The following is a 19,517-nucleotide window of genomic DNA, read 5'->3' on the forward strand; positions in this document are numbered from 1 at the left end:
ACACATGCCACGCCAAGTGCCCAAATGTTGCACACGCCATGCCAGTGCCCTATGGTGCACAAGCCCCTCGGTCAGAATTGTCCAGCGCCCTGATGCATCACACCTAGCACCCTGGTGCTCATGCCTAGGCCAGTTGGCCCAGCGCCTGGTGCACATACCCAATGCATGTTGGCCCAACGCCTGGTGCCACACCTAGCGCCCCTTGACCCACGCCTAGTGCCCAACTAGGTTCCACCAACCTTGGTCAACATCTTGGTTCTCCTCTTGAATAATGCCATTAATGGACTTAGAACCTTATGAATCACATGGAATTTGCATTCATAATGACTCACACCATTATCCAAGGACTTGTCTTCTAAATCATGGAATACCCCCTTGGCTCACATCACATGCCCTCCTCCAAGTCGTAGACCACACCCTCCACTATGGTCCATGTGTATGTATGGTTCATTGCTAAATACCTGGATACAAATTATAAAACACTTTGGTTGGTGAAAGTGATATGAACTGTGCCAAAGGAAGCACTCAGGATTAGTTGGAGACTTTTGTAGGGGTCACATTTTTTGTCCTACAAAGGACAAAATGTGTCACTCCATGTGTCACTTTATGTGATTGAAAAAATATATATATTTAAGTTAAAAATATAATAATTAAGTGTTTTTCTGATCCATTACGTCAACTGGCACATAGAATAGTACACTGCGTACTTTGTGGGAGATAAGGTGTGGTCTCACTTTTGTGTGTAAAGAATTGTGATTTTAATATAAAAAATGATAACTATCTATTATATATATATATATATATATATAACCGCTTTTGTCTGTTAGATTTAAGAAAATGAATGGTTGAAATTGAGTGTAACAAGTGTAACGTAACTTGGTGTAAACGGATCTCTCCTCATATATATGTGAATAAAGTATCTCATAGTATAAGGAGATAAATTATATTCTCTAGTCATTAAAATTATAACATGTGTCCTATTTAATCATATTCTAGAAAAATATTTCTAAAACTAAACAAAATAGTACACAAGTCATATTTTACTGGTTAGAGGAGATAAGTTATCTCCTGGTATGAGGAGATATTTTATTCTCTATATATATATATGTGTGTGTCAATAAAGTATCCCCTGGTATAAGGAGATAAGTTATCTCCTCCGACCATTAAAATCTTAGACCTAAGAATGACAATTGGGTCACATTTGGTGGCAATTAAAAAGGCAAGATCATTGAAATCATTAAAATTGGTGAAGTTCTCTTTCCCTCCATATGTAATGAGTTAAATGTCAAATGACTAAAACACAACCTACTAAGTATAAGATAATTGTGTTATAGTGGATTTAATGCAAAGAAGAAAAACAATCTATACAAGATTGGCTTGTAAGACCTTTCTAATCAAAGTATATCATGTCTAGTGATGGTTGAAGATGAGTAGTTGATTTGGCAAAAGACATTTGGTCATAAAAGCTTGAGATTAATCTCAAAGTTAAATAAGCATAACCTTGTGAGATGATTATTTGATCTTAAGTTTAGATCCAACTTTCTTTGTGATGCATTTCAAAGGGGAAAACATGTCAAAAGATTATTTAAATCCAAGAATATTGTTAATACCTTAAAACCACTAGAGTTGCTACATATTGATGTTATTTGTTCAAAAAAGAATTGCATTTGTCAATTTAAAGGAATATAGTCTATTCATTGTGTTATATTCATATCTCACAAGGATGAATCTTTCTATGTCTTTTATGTATTCGGTACATGTACAATTATCATTGTCTTTAAATTTTAAGCGTTGTATGATCGTCTAACAAGTTTTTTAGTTGAAAAATGCTTTACCAAACAAAATGTTGATACTACACTATTCTAAAATAAAATAGATCATCACACTTAATTGGTTTGAATTTATATAGATAATATTATTTTTTATTCTACTAATGAGTTGTTGTTTACTGAAATCAGTAAGATGATGCAAGAAGAGTTTGAGATGTCCATGATCGAAAAGTTGAACTACTTTCTTGGACTCCAAATCAAAAAAGTCAAGGATGACATCTTTGTTAGTCAATCCAAATATTGCAAGGATTTTTTGAAATGGTTTGAGATTGATGAATGCAAAGCAATTGCCACACTGATAGGTTCAGGAACATACATCGATATGTTGAAGCTGGAAAATGCACAAATATTTAAAAGTATCGAGATATGATTGAGTCCATTCTTTATCTTACTGCAAATAGACCAGATATAATGTTTAGTGTCTGCTTATGTATATGTTATCAATCAAAACCTAAGGAGTCACATCTTGTTGTTGTTAAAAGAATAATGAAATATTTGAAAAGCACAACTGATGTTGGATTATGGTATCCAGAAGGAAGTCTATGTGACTTGGTGGGATATTTAGATTCAGATTTTGCTAGATGCAAAATTGAGAGGAAAAGTGCAAGTGATACTTGTTACATATTATGAAATGCATTGGTTTCTTGGTGTTATAAAAAACAAGTTTGTGTTGCTCTAAGTAAGACTAAGGCATAATAAATTGCAACTAGTAGTTGTTGTGCCCAAGTGTTGTGCCTTAAGCAACAATTACAAGACTATGAATTGGACTTAGGTTGCATTCCTTTAAAATATGACAATACTAGTGCTATAAACCTCACTAAGAATCATGTGATGCATTTCCGAACCAAGCATATTGATATATGACATCACTTCCTTATGGGCCATCTCCAATAGAAGGATGTACTCTTAGAATTTGTTGATACATATGACCAATTAGAAGACATCTTTATAGAACCTTTGGCTAAAGAACTATTTTATAAAATTAGATGAGAATCAGGAATTCTTGATGAAGCTAACATGTCTTAAATATGTTCATATGCTTATATATTTACTTCATTATGTTATTGCATGCCTACTTGTGCTTTAACATGCCTTAAAATTGATTAAATTTTCATATTTTAGATATGTAATCTATTCATGTAAGAGAGCAATTACTGGATGAGGCAGAAAGTTAGAGTAGTCGATTACTCTGGAGAGTAACCCATAACTCACAGAGGAATTTTGGGAAACTGGACATTTACATTGTGAGTAACCGATTACTCTGTTTGAGAAACTCATTACATTGTGCAGGTATTTAAGTGATTCCTTCCATTTTCAGAAACTTCTTCTTCCTCTAAACCTCTAAATCGTGGTCACCCCCTCCACTTTTAAAAACTTCATTTTCTGCTCGTTTTGCTTGAAACTTGTGGTGTTCTTTATCATATTTTCGATTCTAAAAACTTTCCGACCCTTATTTTTAAGTTTAGAGCATGAAATAAAAAATCCCCAAATCCCAAATTCTCAAAAACCTAAATTTTCAAAACCTCAAATTCATGACTTCTTCATCAAGAACCAAGAAGCAATGTACCAATGCTTATGAGAGGAAGCAACCAACTTCTTCAGAAGCTAATCCGTTGGATTTGGCATGCCTTCTTACAAATGATGAGCAACTAATCGTGTTCACATAGTATTTTCTAGGAAGACCAACATTCGCTCCTAAGTATGGTAAGTTACGCTCTTTTGAGTCTAATGATTTCCATTTCCACACCCTCCTCAGGCAACAAAATATGTTTATGTTCTGCGAGGAACATTGTACCTACTACTCTAAACTTGTGTGGGTATTCTATTGCAACCTGAACTTAAGGAGAAATAAATTGTTTTCACCAGTTAAAGAAAAAGACGTTGTCTTAGATTTGAGGACTTTCAGTTCAGTGTGTCATAATCTACCTTGCATAAGTGGTGTGGTTGGGGTTGACATTCAATGTGAATGAGAGGCTTATGATAGAAAATAATTCTACTACTCTAAGTATAGATTTTCTAAGAGAGAAATAAAAGTGCATAAGCAAAGGGCTTTAGGTGAAACTATTAAGGGTAGAGATATCCTCTCTGTTGGGAATCTCCATCTAGAGGATCATTTGTTGCATTACCTTCTAAGGTATGTTATAGTTCCAAATTTTTTAAAGCATTCACAAATTAGTAATATGGAACTACAATTTATGTATTATCTTAAGCATAATATTTCGATAAACTGAGTTATGATGGTAATACAACAAACATGGTATTTTAGAGATACTCACAGCCCTTTACTTTGTGCTATAATCATCATCATCATACTTGATCATTTTGGTATTTCAACTACTGGGAGTCCAAGATCGAACTGGATGTTAGGGATAGCAAGATCAATGTGGTCGTGATCCACAAAATGAGTTTCTTCAGAGACCCTAGTGATTTGCTTTACAAGTATCGAAGTTACCAACTGATTGTTCCTATGGAAAATCCCACTACTAACCCTCCTACACCTCAACCTTCTACATTCCATGGTGAGTCATCCTCATCTTCTGCCATGCCTACCAATCAGATGATTATGGATGAGTTGTTCTTGCTTCGAGGCTACATCACCACAAGAATGGATGCCCTTGATGCTCAGAGTCAATTAGTCCAAGTTGAACTTAGAAGATTAACTAACCGTTGGACTACATGGATATTGACAATGATAGTGACGAGCCAAAGTCTTAGGGTTTTCATTTAGGAATTATTGCTAGTTGCTATTTGATGTTTTAGTTAGTGAACTTCTTGATTTTGTCGCTTTGTAATTTGTTAACTCTTGTTTAAGTTCTGTATGTATGAACCTTTTTCTTATTAATGACTATTATGTTATGTTGTTTAACTTGAATCTATCATCTTATATCATATATTATTATGGCTCATATTTATTGTATTGACCTTGGCTTAGACATAAGTCATAAACATATCTTATACCCTTTTGCTGCATATATATATGTATATTGTGCTGGAAACTTGGTTTTTCCTTCTTTATGATGAAATCAAAATGGGGGAAATTGGAGTTGTGTTTTTTTGTTTATATATTTCAAGGCACATATTTAAAAATAAAGGGGAACACTCAAGATAGGGGGAGCATACTCAAGATATTTATGTTAAATCATATCATGTATGCAAAATCAGAAAACTCAAACTTTCAAGACGATGTTGGTTTGTCATCATCAAAAATTTGGAGACTGTGAAGAAGATCTTGCTCCTGACCTTGGAACGATTTTGATTAAGATACCAAGATCACCAAAAATAAGAAAAAGGGAGACCTTGAAGACATAGAAGACCAAACCTCAAGATTCTAGATTTTACAAGTCTTCTAAGTTAGGTACTTCTATATTAATCATTTATATATTAGTCACAATGCTCAAAGTGAAAAACCATTTTTGAAATCAATTAGAAACTTAGAGTAAAAAACAAATTAATTTTTAGTATGCTAAGTAACGGGGTACTTGATCTGAGTAATATGTTACTATACCTAAGTAACATGTTACTTGAACTATGTGATAGTGAGTAACAAGTTAGTGAGACTGAGTAACATGTTACCCAAACTGAGTAATGAGTTCCCCAACATAAATGACACAGGGTAACCAATTACTCAATTGGACAAAATGTTTGGGTAATCTGTTATTGTTTGTTATAATCAGTTACAAAGAGTTGTTACACTAGACTTTCAAATCCAAACTGAACAACTTTCATCTAAAACGAATCAGTTTCATTCCAAATGTCTTGTACCTTTGTAATGAGGTAAAATGGCTAGTTAGGAGCCTGTTTAAAGACATTGGAACACCCAAATTCATACAGAACTTTTACAAACTTGCATATACAATCTTTCAAACAAATTCTCTACATTTTAAGATGCAAAATTGAGAGGAAAAGTGCAAGTGATACTTGTTACATATTATGAAATGCATTGGTTTCTTGGTGTTATAAAAAACAAGTTTGTGTTGCTCTAAGTAAGACTAAGGCATAATAAATTGCAACTAGTAGTTGTTGTGCCCAAGTGTTGTGCCTTAAGCAACAATTACAAGACTATGAATTGGACTTAGGTTGCATTCCTTTAAAATATGACAATACTAGTGCTATAAACCTCACTAAGAATCATGTGATGCATTTCCGAACCAAGCATATTGATATATGACATCACTTCCTTATGGGCCATCTCCAATAGAAGGATGTACTCTTAGAATTTGTTGATACATATGACCAATTAGAAGACATCTTTATAGAACCTTTGGCTAAAGAACTATTTTATAAAATTAGATGAGAATCAGGAATTCTTGATGAAGCTAACATGTCTTAAATATGTTCATATGCTTATATATTTACTTCATTATGTTATTGCATGCCTACTTGTGCTTTAACATGCCTTAAAATTGATTAAATTTTCATATTTTAGATATGTAATCTATTCATGTAAGAGAGCAATTACTGGATGAGGCAGAAAGTTAGAGTAGTCGATTACTCTGGAGAGTAACCCATAACTCACAGAGGAATTTTGGGAAACTGGACATTTACATTGTGAGTAACCGATTACTCTGTTTGAGAAACTCATTACATTGTGCAGGTATTTAAGTGATTCCTTCCATTTTCAGAAACTTCTTCTTCCTCTAAACCTCTAAATCGTGGTCACCCCCTCCACTTTTAAAAACTTCATTTTCTGCTCGTTTTGCTTGAAACTTGTGGTGTTCTTTATCATATTTTCGATTCTAAAAACTTTCCGACCCTTATTTTTAAGTTTAGAGCATGAAATAAAAAATCCCCAAATCCCAAATTCTCAAAAACCTAAATTTTCAAAACCTCAAATTCATGACTTCTTCATCAAGAACCAAGAAGCAATGTACCAATGCTTATGAGAGGAAGCAACCAACTTCTTCAGAAGCTAATCCGTTGGATTTGGCATGCCTTCTTACAAATGATGAGCAACTAATCGTGTTCACATAGTATTTTCTAGGAAGACCAACATTCGCTCCTAAGTATGGTAAGTTACGCTCTTTTGAGTCTAATGATTTCCATTTCCACACCCTCCTCAGGCAACAAAATATGTTTATGTTCTGCGAGGAACATTGTACCTACTACTCTAAACTTGTGTGGGTATTCTATTGCAACCTGAACTTAAGGAGAAATAAATTGTTTTCACCAGTTAAAGAAAAAGACGTTGTCTTAGATTTGAGGACTTTCAGTTCAGTGTGTCATAATCTACCTTGCATAAGTGGTGTGGTTGGGGTTGACATTCAATGTGAATGAGAGGCTTATGATAGAAAATAATTCTACTACTCTAAGTATAGATTTTCTAAGAGAGAAATAAAAGTGCATAAGCAAAGGGCTTTAGGTGAAACTATTAAGGGTAGAGATATCCTCTCTGTTGGGAATCTCCATCTAGAGGATCATTTGTTGCATTACCTTCTAAGGTATGTTATAGTTCCAAATTTTTTAAAGCATTCACAAATTAGTAATATGGAACTACAATTTATGTATTATCTTAAGCATAATATTTCGATAAACTGAGTTATGATGGTAATACAACAAACATGGTATTTTAGAGATACTCACAGCCCTTTACTTTGTGCTATAATCATCATCATCATACTTGATCATTTTGGTATTTCAACTACTGGGAGTCCAAGATCGAACTGGATGTTAGGGATAGCAAGATCAATGTGGTCGTGATCCACAAAATGAGTTTCTTCAGAGACCCTAGTGATTTGCTTTACAAGTATCGAAGTTACCAACTGATTGTTCCTATGGAAAATCCCACTACTAACCCTCCTACACCTCAACCTTCTACATTCCATGGTGAGTCATCCTCATCTTCTGCCATGCCTACCAATCAGATGATTATGGATGAGTTGTTCTTGCTTCGAGGCTACATCACCACAAGAATGGATGCCCTTGATGCTCAGAGTCAATTAGTCCAAGTTGAACTTAGAAGATTAACTAACCGTTGGACTACATGGATATTGACAATGATAGTGACGAGCCAAAGTCTTAGGGTTTTCATTTAGGAATTATTGCTAGTTGCTATTTGATGTTTTAGTTAGTGAACTTCTTGATTTTGTCGCTTTGTAATTTGTTAACTCTTGTTTAAGTTCTGTATGTATGAACCTTTTTCTTATTAATGACTATTATGTTATGTTGTTTAACTTGAATCTATCATCTTATATCATATATTATTATGGCTCATATTTATTGTATTGACCTTGGCTTAGACATAAGTCATAAACATATCTTATACCCTTTTGCTGCATATATATATGTATATTGTGCTGGAAACTTGGTTTTTCCTTCTTTATGATGAAATCAAAATGGGGGAAATTGGAGTTGTGTTTTTTTGTTTATATATTTCAAGGCACATATTTAAAAATAAAGGGGAACACTCAAGATAGGGGGAGCATACTCAAGATATTTATGTTAAATCATATCATGTATGCAAAATCAGAAAACTCAAACTTTCAAGACGATGTTGGTTTGTCATCATCAAAAATTTGGAGACTGTGAAGAAGATCTTGCTCCTGACCTTGGAACGATTTTGATTAAGATACCAAGATCACCAAAAATAAGAAAAAGGGAGACCTTGAAGACATAGAAGACCAAACCTCAAGATTCTAGATTTTACAAGTCTTCTAAGTTAGGTACTTCTATATTAATCATTTATATATTAGTCACAATGCTCAAAGTGAAAAACCATTTTTGAAATCAATTAGAAACTTAGAGTAAAAAACAAATTAATTTTTAGTATGCTAAGTAACGGGGTACTTGATCTGAGTAATATGTTACTATACCTAAGTAACATGTTACTTGAACTATGTGATAGTGAGTAACAAGTTAGTGAGACTGAGTAACATGTTACCCAAACTGAGTAATGAGTTCCCCAACATAAATGACACAGGGTAACCAATTACTCAATTGGACAAAATGTTTGGGTAATCTGTTATTGTTTGTTATAATCAGTTACAAAGAGTTGTTACACTAGACTTTCAAATCCAAACTGAACAACTTTCATCTAAAACGAATCAGTTTCATTCCAAATGTCTTGTACCTTTGTAATGAGGTAAAATGGCTAGTTAGGAGCCTGTTTAAAGACATTGGAACACCCAAATTCATACAGAACTTTTACAAACTTGCATATACAATCTTTCAAACAAATTCTCTACATTTTATTCTTACAACTTGAGTTTTAAACTTTTAGAATTTTCTAAAGTTGCAACCAAGTGTTTTTTCTCTGAATTTCCATACTTAAAAACACTAACAACATTGTGTACAATATCTATAAAATATACTAGGGATTGTAAGAATTAGCATTGTTATATCTTGTAAAGCAATCTTGGCCCTAGTCATATTCTTCATTCATCTTGTACAAACTTTTCACCATAGTGTGTGGTGGAAAGGGGAAGAGTGTTGCTTAGAAGATGAAGTCTTCTAAGTGTGTGAGATATTGCTGAGTGTGTAATATACTAATAATATCAAAGAGAGATTTGTAATTACAACTCAAAATATAAATGGAAAAATATATTGTGCTATAAGAGTACCGAGACTTTGATGGACAAGAAGGTGAATAAATATAATATCATCTGTATATCTCTTCTTTTCTCCCCACTCTCTTTATTTTACATTATATGCTTGATTGAATTTTTGCAACATTTCTACTGCAACATACTCTAATATTTTTATAACAGAAAAAATTGATCTTGTTCAGAAAATTAATTCACCCCATAAACATTCTCATGAAATTAATGCTAATTATTTGAAATGAACTCAAATGATTAGACAAGTAAAGATACATATATGAGTAAAGCAATAAAGTCTTGGATGCGAGTCGTTTGAAGTGCTGGTCTCTGGATGAACTTGTCTATGGACACTAGGGGTGAGAAGGATTCTACTCACTTACCTGGTTTGACTCGATCATGATAGAGCCTGAATATGATTGGGTGTCAACTAGTTTAGGATTGGATTCAAGTTCAAAAATTAGACTCAGTCAATATTTAGGGTCAGAGGTAGGGAACAAGTATTGACCCGTCTCAGTCACTCAGTCATCATGTTTATATGTGTCTTTATTCAATTCTGTACAAAGTAATGACATCTATTTGATCAAAAATATCATTGACTCTCTAATATATTCATCATGTATACATGATTAACAATATACATACATATATCATTTCATATGTCAAATTATATACCATAATAATAAATAATATTGAGAAGACTTTATCTAAAAGATATAAGATTTATATTTAATTGGATCTAGGATTGTGTTCAGGTTTAAAGGCTGAACCGATCTACATTCAGGGTCAGGTTAGCTTCGAATCTAGGATCAAATTTAAAGAAAGGACCTGGCCAACATTTAAGGTCGAATAAGGGACAAGTCTTACCCACTCGTAATCACCCCTAGTGGACACACTTGTCACTATATGAGCTTACTCGTTGGTCGAGCTTGGTCCTTGGACGTGGTTACACTATGAATGAGCTTAGTCCTTTAGAACCACTTACCCGTTGGATAAGCTTCGTCCTTGGATGCGTTTATAGTCCACTTTATTTTCGAAGGTTTTTCTAAGAATCTTAAACTTTATGCATTTAAGAAAAACATTTGTCCTCTTGTATTCAGTTTTATATTCAATAATTTATTCCTTTGTTCAACCATATAGTCTTGACTTACTATTCAAATTTTAATTCTTTGTTGAACTAACTGTCTCAAATTTAAGTCTTTGTTAATCATCAAAATATAAGGAATTAATTTAGAGATTATTTAAATCAATTAGTTCACGTAATATTTTTAAATCAAAAATACTTTTTCCCAACATTAAACCTTATGCACAATCTCATTTTAGATTCCCCAATTTCTAGAAAAATTGACCACCATTACAAATGAGATAGTATATTGCATAGGATCAAAGTAGTTTTATTACATGATAAAGACCCAAATTAATTCTTAAAAAATATGAAACATAATTGATTCCTAGAAAATAATTCTTAAGAGTCTCTAAAGTTAAAATAATATTTCAAGGAAACATTTTAGCTATATATCTTGGTGTAGACATGTTCATTATTATTATACTTTCATATTTATATTAATATAATCATTTTGGGCATAAATACATTTTTGATGCTTTATGTATTTTGCAATGTTCAATTTGGTTTTTCATCTTTTTTTGATTTATTATGGTCCTTATTTTTTAAGAAAAATTCAATTTGGTCATTTTGTCATAACCACATTAGTTTTGGTAGACTATTCTTCCTTCTTCATTTATTCTTCATATTCGATAGAAACTAGATTTTTATCCACTAGAACCCCTTCCATCCTCTTTCCAATTTCTCTTCATCCTCACCACTGGTGGAGTACATCTGCTGTCCCATAAAGAGTGTCACTCCATGTACCACGACGTATGATTGGTTGAAAAAATTAAAATTTTAATAATTAATTATTTTTCTGACTAATCATAATTAGTGGCACATGGAGTGACACACTATTGTGGGACAGCAGATGTCCACCCCTTCTAGGCATGCTATTATAGTAGCGACATTTGTCGCCATCACTGATATCCATGTGAACCATTGCACCACCTCGAAACTTCCACATGAACACAATAGGGTCTCACCATGAACTTTCATATTCTCCACCACCATCTCCTCCCTAGTTCGATTCCAACAACAATGCCACCTCCTCAGTTGATCATCTCCTTCGGTTCATGATGCACAACGCCTTGGGAACAACCACCATTGTATTCTCCTAGGGTCACCCTTAGCCTGCATCGGAACTTTTCAGCCTCATATTTGGTTATGTGCACACAAGTTCAATGCCTCATATTTGGTTATAGTGATGGAGTTAGTAACAGTTGGGAGAAGTGAACATGGATAGGAAAAGAGACAAAGCTAATAGGAGAGAGGAGAAGGATTTCAATAGGTAGTTTTTGCAAAAACAAGTCGAGAATAAAGCGATGGAATATTCACATAATATTCCGCCCAAACCAAGGTATTATGAAAGAATAACCAAATTGTATTTTTCAAAAAGTAAAGCACCAGCCAAATCAAAAAAATATACAAAATTGATTATTTGTAAATAGAGTAACAAGGTATAATTAAGACAATACTTTTTAATATTTCAAACGGACCCTCTTATTTTTTTTCTTCTTCGAGCTGAGGCTATTAGTGGATGGAGAAAAAAGTATTTAACAATAATTAAGTTTATTTTGTAACAGCTCATAATATTTATATCAATCTAGTATGCACTTTTGCATCAAGTATTTTAGTAGACCTTATACAATAAGTGTCACATCTATCCTGTATCTAATATTTCAAACGGTCTCAATATTTTTATATTTTCTTTCAGATTGGGCCTTTAACTTTATTACAACGCCTATATTTAGGAACAAACAAAGACAACGGAACGAAAATCTAGCTGTTTGAGTTGAGCTACTGTGACCTGAAGCCCTTTAAAAGGGGTTGGGATTTCCATTTCTCTTCCTTTTCAAAACAAACTCCACACGCTACAAAACCAATACGAGCTCTCTCTACTCTTTCTTTCTACCTTCAAACCCAAACAAATTACCTTTCATCCCCTCTCTCTTCCTTTCTATTACCGTCTCCGACCGGCAGATCTAAAATCCGGTAAGATCCCAAGCTATATCTGAAGTCTGAACCGAATCAAACCGAATCGAACCGGAACGGTTAAACTAGATGGAGAATTTAATTTCTTTGGTGAACAAAATCCAGCGAGCTTGCACTGCCTTAGGTGACCACGGCGAAGCCAGTGCCCTCCCTACCCTATGGGACTCCCTCCCTGCTATCGCCGTCGTTGGTGGCCAGGTCTCCGATCCGTCGCTTTTCTCTTCTGAATTCTGATACAACCTCATCTTTACTTCATAACGTTACTTTTGTTTTTTATTTTTATTTTCAGAGCTCTGGAAAGTCTTCAGTGTTGGAAAGCGTTGTTGGAAAAGATTTCTTACCTCGTGGATCAGGTTGTTTTTATGAAGCTACTGTTTTGATTTTCTGTTGTTAGTTCAATTTAATTGAAATCTGTGATTGTGAATTTGTGATTAATGTATCGATGCACTTTTTGCAGGGATTGTGACCCGGCGACCTCTTGTGTTGCAGCTTCACAAAATTGAAGAGGGAAGCAGAGAGTATGCAGAGTTTCTTCACCTTCCAAGGAAAAGGTTCACTGATTTCGGTATGTTTGGATTGTCAATCTTAATTCTAATTGTGTGTTATTATGTCATTGTTTAAGGTTTTGGAATAGGATTGGAAAATGCATTGAATAAGGTAATAATAATAATTGTTAATAATGGAAAGTCGGATCATGTGACTGAATTTTCCTTATTGAGAACTATTATTTCATAAATGCGCAAATATTGAAGTTGTTGCAACTTGCGTCATAATTGCTCTAGTGTATAGTTAGAAAAAAATGTAATACATGTTTGTTGATATTTTAAACATCGCTCAAAATGGAACGAGATTAGAGTAAGTCACTTTGAAATAATTGTAAATGTCTATTGTTTTACTGATTTGAATGTTTATTTGCCATTTTAAATTTATTTCCATGTCATGCCAGCCTTGACTGATTTCAATGATTGTTTTACTATATGGAACTGTTTGTCATATTTATTGAAAATTTCATTTTATCAATTTATTTATATTATTTATGTGTATATCTTTGTAGTAAAGATCTTATTTTTGTGTAGTTGCTGTGAGGAAGGAGATTTCAGATGAAACTGATAGGGAGACTGGACGAAGCAAACAAATTTCAACTGTCCCAATTCATCTTAGTATATATTCACCTAATGGTGAGTTTGAATTTCAGGTTTTTCGTTATCTCTGTTTCATCCTGTATTTTTATCTGTCATGTAATCCATAGATCTTCAGCGACAGGACCTACTGAAGATGTGTCGTGAACTCATGATCTATTTGTTTGTTCTTTTTATTCAATTTTTCAACTTTGGTTGATCTTTTGCAGTTGTTAACCTGACGCTCGTTGATCTTCCCGGGCTTACGAAGGTAGCTGTAGGTAAGCAATAAACTAACCTGTCTCTTTTGTCCATGATTTTAAGGCAACTCAGTGATAATTCTTAAATTTTGCGATGAACAGTGAGATGCTAACATATTGTTTTGCAAAATACAGAGGGTCAATCGGATAGTATTGTGCAAGACATTGAGAATATGGTTCGCTCCTACATTGAGAAGGTAGTGTTCAGTCAAGTGCTAAAGCTTCCAATTGGAAATAACATGTTTAAGGGACAAACTTCACCATCTCACATTTAACTTTTTTATATCCCTTACAAAAATGGTATTATGTCATTTTTAAAATCTCAATTTGCATTGCTATAAAATTTGTCTTCCAAAGTTAGCTGATTGAGCTAAAATCTACCAGTTTTTGGTTTTTTAAACTTAAATAGTTTTTTCAAGTTTCAACAGCTTAGGAAAGTAGTTAAACTTAATAGAACTTTTTTGAAAAAATCACTTCCATGCTGGCAAAGATTTTCCATGTGGGGAGTGTTATGAGCTAAATTTGGTGTTTGTTTGCAGCCGAACTGTATAATATTGGCCATTTCACCAGCCAATCAAGATCTTGCAACATCTGACGCAATTAAAATTTCCCGTGAAGTGGACCCTACTGGTAATGTCAATATTTATTTGTTCAGGTTGCATGCGGTTTTCATTGTTTCTCATGAATCAATTTGTATAATGTAAATATTTGCCATGATTCTGACACTCTGACAGTTTGTATTGTTTAACTTTTTAGAACAAGTTGATTGGATTGAATGAACAACTTAAAGAAAATAGTCTTTTTTGGTTTTAATTCTTGATTTATTGTTTCCAACTTTCAGGGGAGAGGACCATTGGCGTTTTGACGAAGATTGATCTTATGGATAAGGGTACTGATGCCGTTGAAGTAAGTTGAACATTTTGTAGTTCTAATAGAACAACATGCAATGGCATGCTGATAATTCATTGTAAGGTCGAAGATAAAAAATGAAATTCTTTTATGTTTGATCTATTATCATCCATGAAATATGAAAATTAGATATCTACCTCCTGAAGGTTGCTCTACTTGTTTCCCTGGACTTTTCTTCATTTAGGCAAGAGTGCTAATATGGCTGGGCATACTCAACAGTAGCATTTTGTACTTATATATTAAAAGAATCAGACGATTCACATGTTTTAGTCGATAATTGCTTTATAACCACCCACCCTTCCATCCACCTCAAAGAAAGATTTTATAAGGAAGTATGGATGACATGGCTGAGAATATATTCTGGACTTATTTGCTATTTAATTTGTTTTTATCTTTGTCAAAAGGAGAGAACTTTTGAGCAACAAGAACAGATTCTAGGAAAGTGATTTTGAATATATTTCAGAATATGAACTTGATTTCAATTGACGCTAAAATCTTGTTTGTTCTTTAGAAAATCATCTGATTTCAATGGACTCTAGTCTTAGTACCATATTGATAGTCTTAGTACTATAATGCTCAAGATTTCTTGTTTTATATGCTTTCTGCTGCATAACTGCCCCTAGTCTCATTAATCATCACTCACCCCCTTCCAGTTTACATAACCTGGAGAATGGATAATTCATTCTAACAAGAAAAGGTATTAGATACTTGATTCAGTTCTAATCTGTATGGTATTCTTTTTTCTTTCTCAGATATTGGAAGGTCGAGCTTTTAAGTTAAAGTTTCCATGGATTGGTGTTGTGAATAGATCACAACAAGATATAAACAAGAATGTTGACATGATTGCTGCCAGGCGTAGAGAACGGGAGTACTTTGCTAGCACCCCTGAATATAGACACCTTGCTCACAGGATGGGTTCTGAGCATCTAGCTAAAATGCTCTCCAAGGTAAAAAGATAAAAATTGTCATATCATATGACTAAATGTCCTATTTCCGCTTTTATATAATTCTTGCTGTAGTTGGTTCCATTGGCTAAATCATAATGCTTAATGTCTCAGCACTTGGAGACAGTAATCAAGTCCAAGATTCCAGGCATTCAATCTCTTATTAGCAAAACAATTGCTGAACTTGAATCTGAACTGACTCGTTTAGGAAAGCCAGTGGCAACTGATGCTGGGGTAAGATTGCTCTTCATTTCTCAACCAGCTTGAACTATCATCTCCAAAATATTTGGTTATTTATTTAAGGCCAATGCTGAAAAAACTGTTTTTTGTTCCATCCTTCTGTCATTGTGTGTCTTTGAGAATATGCATGGCCACAATCTATCGGTAGATTTATGCGAGCTCATTATGGTAGCTGCGGATGAGAAGATAGTGTGGGATCAAATTTTCAGGATCCTACTTAGTGTTTTTAATTAGAATTTTCTAATGATTGGTCCAATCGCATGCAGGGCAAGTTGTATGCAATCATGGAAATATGTCGGACATTTGATCAAATATTTAAAGAACATCTTGATGGCATGTATGTGTTACACTCCTGTGACTTATCTTCATAATTTGTTGTCATATTCCTTTTGTTTCACAATTTTTAATCCCAAACTAACTTCAATAATTTGCAAATTTCTTACAGACGACCTGGGGGTGATAAAATCTATAATGTCTTTGACAATCAGCTCCCTGCTGCTTTAAAAAGGTTGCAGTTTGATAAGCAGCTTTCAATGGAAAATATAAGGAAACTTATCACGGAAGCTGATGGGTATCAACCTCATCTAATTGCTCCAGAACAAGGATACCGTCGTCTCATTGAATCTTCTCTAACTACTATCAGGGGCCCTGCTGATGCAGCTGTTGATGCGGTATGTATGACGATTTTCTGTGAAATAATCCTCCACAGTAGTTGGAAGTTCTCCGCAGATGGTCACTCCATTCAACGAAGATTTATATCTGCCCAATATTTATTTCTTTCTAATTTTGAGATGTGTGTATGAAATAAAGTAATTGGTTTAAGAATACTGCTTTATGCGATTGTTCTAAGTTCATGAACTCTTCATTGTTAAAAAACTCAAATTCACAAAAAAAATAAAAAATAATCTGAATTTCAACCTTGTCTAGAGGATGGAAATTGGTGCATTTTACCTTCTTTTAAATATGTTTTTTAATAGTTAATTTATGTACACATTGAACTTTAATCTTTGCTGGTCTCACTTCATGCTCATTGATCTGTTTTTTTTAATTGAATACTTCCAGATTCATTCCCTATTGAAGGACCTGGTGCGCAAAGCTGTTAGCGAGACTCTGGTATGTTCTTGGCAGTGCTTATTTAATATTTCTGTTGTATATCTTTTAACTATATTTGTGGTTTGTAAGTTTCATACTTGCTGCTCCGATTTTGTCTTGTTTATTCTAGTGAGTAGTGACAAGATACATTTTGCAATATTAATGACTCTCTCACATGTTTCTTACACCTATTATATAACTATTGATGAAAAGTCTTTTGCTTTGAAAACAACCATGAATGATCGATCAATGGTTATAAAGTAAAATGGTTGAGAAAAAGGGTGACATGATTCTTTTCCATTTTGAAGTGGCTTTGAATTTAAGTTGAAAAATGCTGGTTCAGGGTTCTCTTTGGGTAAAGCAATTAAGATATGAGGTTTTGCTTTTGGCTAGAATTTTTATTAGCCACTTCGGCATTTGGGAGTGCCGATAGCATTGTCCTATGATATGTATGCTTAGATGATCTAATACATCAATCTCTAATGTCGAAATTACACTAACCTCCCCACTTGAGGTTTGGCTTCATTAGACCTGACTCCTGAGGGTTTCTAGTGTCATTAAGTCACACCTCAAGGGCGTAATTTTACCGTCCCCAGTCCTTTGTATTTGTGAAGTCGCTGAAATTAGAAGTGATAAAGGGTATTGAATTCACCTTGTGAAATCTAGAATCCTTTTTATGAAAGATTAATAAAGAGTTAGGTGTCTGGTGTAATTAAGTCGCACCTTCGAACGTAAGTTGACCATCAATCCTTTGTATTTGTGCAGTTAAACATAGCTGAAACAAGAGGTGATAAAGACTATTGATTTCACTTCACTTTGTGAAATCTAGAATTCTTTTTATGAAAGATTAGTAGTTCTTCTATTACAAGGAACCTGCCTTTCCGAATTTGAAGGATTTTGTATGGGTGTTGTTTATATGCTAATGTATCTATTTTGGAATTTCCACTCTGATGGATATTAAATTAAGTCTTATGTGGGGCCAATGACTGTTGGCATGTCAATGCTTTCGTTGCTTGTTGCTTCTGCAGAGATGGTTGACGAGCCCACATTTGTAATAATTTACGATTAAACTGGATCAGTTTGAAATTTTATCGCATTATAGTTTTCATATACTTAGAGCTGTAATATTTTCTTCCTCCCCTTAATAAATTTCCCAGCTAAAAATACTTTGTTGGTTTGTCTGACTCAGGAGCTGAAGCAATATCCTGGTCTGCGGGTTGAAGTTAGTGCTGCAGCTATTGAATCACTAGAGAGAATGAGGGAGGAAAGCCGAAAAGCAACACTACTCCTAGTTGATATGGAGTGTGGCTATCTCACGGTTGATTTTTTCCGGAAGCTTCCTCAAGAAGTTGATAAGGGTGGAAATCCTACGCATTCTATTTTCGATAGATATAATGATTCATATCTAAGGCGAATCGGTAAGCCTTACAAATTATTGTTTCAAACTTGGAGTGAAATCATAGCTTTGCGCTTTTAGTTTAATATAGCATGTCCTTCATAATTATGTAGGAATGCATTGAACCACTGATTGTTCATTTGTTTTGTTTAAAAACAGGAACTACAATTTTGTCATACGTCAATATGGTTTGTGCATCTCTGCGGCATGCTATTCCCAAGTCCATAGTCTATTGTCAAGTGCGGGAAGCAAAACGAAGCCTACTTGATCACTTTTTCACTGATCTAGGCAAGATGGATGTAAGGATAAATTTGTTCTTCCATGTTTTATGATTTATGCTTTTCATTTATTTTCCGTACTTAAAAAAACAATTATTGAGTTGGTTTTCATTTGGATTTGATATTTGCCAAAGAAATTAAGCATTGTCTGCCTGCGTAAATTCTTTGCAGCCGAAGCGGTTGTCAGCATTGCTGAATGAGGATCCCGAAGTTATGGAACGACGTAGTGCCCTCGCAAAGAGACTTGAATTATACCGGAGTGCACAAGATGAAATAGATGCAGTTGCTTGGTCCAAGTAGATGTGCGTACGTCTAACACTTGTACACCAGAAGCAGCAGTGTTATTACTATTCCACGCTCATTCTTTTTGCTCCTTTCTTGTATTGTCATTCTAAATATCCAATATTTGTATTGCTGCCATCTTCACTAGATGTCTGATTTTAGAAGAAAAATGATTTTTTTTAGGGTGAGATTGAAAGTGTCATTTACTTTTTTGTTTCAAATAACTTGAGAACATAGCACTGTAATATAGTTTTTTATATCTATGTTTTAAGTTTATTATTCTCCCGAGAGCTTCACCAAGGAAAAATGTTTCAAATTTTACCTAATCTTGTTTTCTCATAGGTACAGTCTACTGGGAAGGGTTTTTGATTGATAAAAAGAAGAATGTAATTCTACCAATATGCCCTTAGGCACCGCCGCACATATCACCCAAAAATGGGTTCAAATATTTATAAATGTATTAAAAGATGGGTTCAGATGCCTTCAAAGTCTAAGGAGTTGACTATATTATATATAGCGAAACTTTTATCCGTCATA

General features: G+C 34.0%; 1 protein-coding gene across 1 annotated transcript; it reads left to right on the forward strand.

The window, feature by feature from the left end:
- On the forward strand, positions 12,243-19,225 carry LOC109331729 (dynamin-related protein 5A). Its single transcript, XM_019566409.1, has 16 exons — positions 12,243-12,659; positions 12,751-12,814; positions 12,919-13,026; positions 13,538-13,639; positions 13,810-13,860; positions 13,975-14,036; positions 14,379-14,469; positions 14,681-14,745; positions 15,501-15,695; positions 15,807-15,926; positions 16,199-16,269; positions 16,378-16,603; positions 16,995-17,045; positions 18,214-18,442; positions 18,580-18,719; positions 18,870-19,225. Exons 1-16 carry the CDS (start codon positions 12,531-12,533, stop codon positions 18,996-18,998), a joined length of 1,833 nt encoding a protein of 610 aa, XP_019421954.1. The 5' UTR covers positions 12,243-12,530; the 3' UTR covers positions 18,999-19,225.

This window comes from Lupinus angustifolius, chromosome LG17, assembly GCF_001865875.1.
Source record: "Lupinus angustifolius cultivar Tanjil chromosome LG17, LupAngTanjil_v1.0, whole genome shotgun sequence".
In the NCBI taxonomy this organism is placed as follows: domain Eukaryota; kingdom Viridiplantae; phylum Streptophyta; class Magnoliopsida; order Fabales; family Fabaceae; genus Lupinus; species Lupinus angustifolius.

Excerpts from the sequence above, each read along its gene's own strand:
- LOC109331729 (XM_019566409.1), top strand. The coding sequence starts at position 12,531 with ATGGAGAATTTAATTTCTTTGGTGAACAAAATCCAGCGAGCTTGCACT. Across the intron at positions 14,037-14,378 it reads TTCGCTCCTACATTGAGAAG|CCGAACTGTATAATATTGGC; the intron begins GTAGTGTTCAGT and ends GTTTGTTTGCAG. Across the intron at positions 14,470-14,680 it reads CCGTGAAGTGGACCCTACTG|GGGAGAGGACCATTGGCGTT; the intron begins GTAATGTCAATA and ends TCCAACTTTCAG.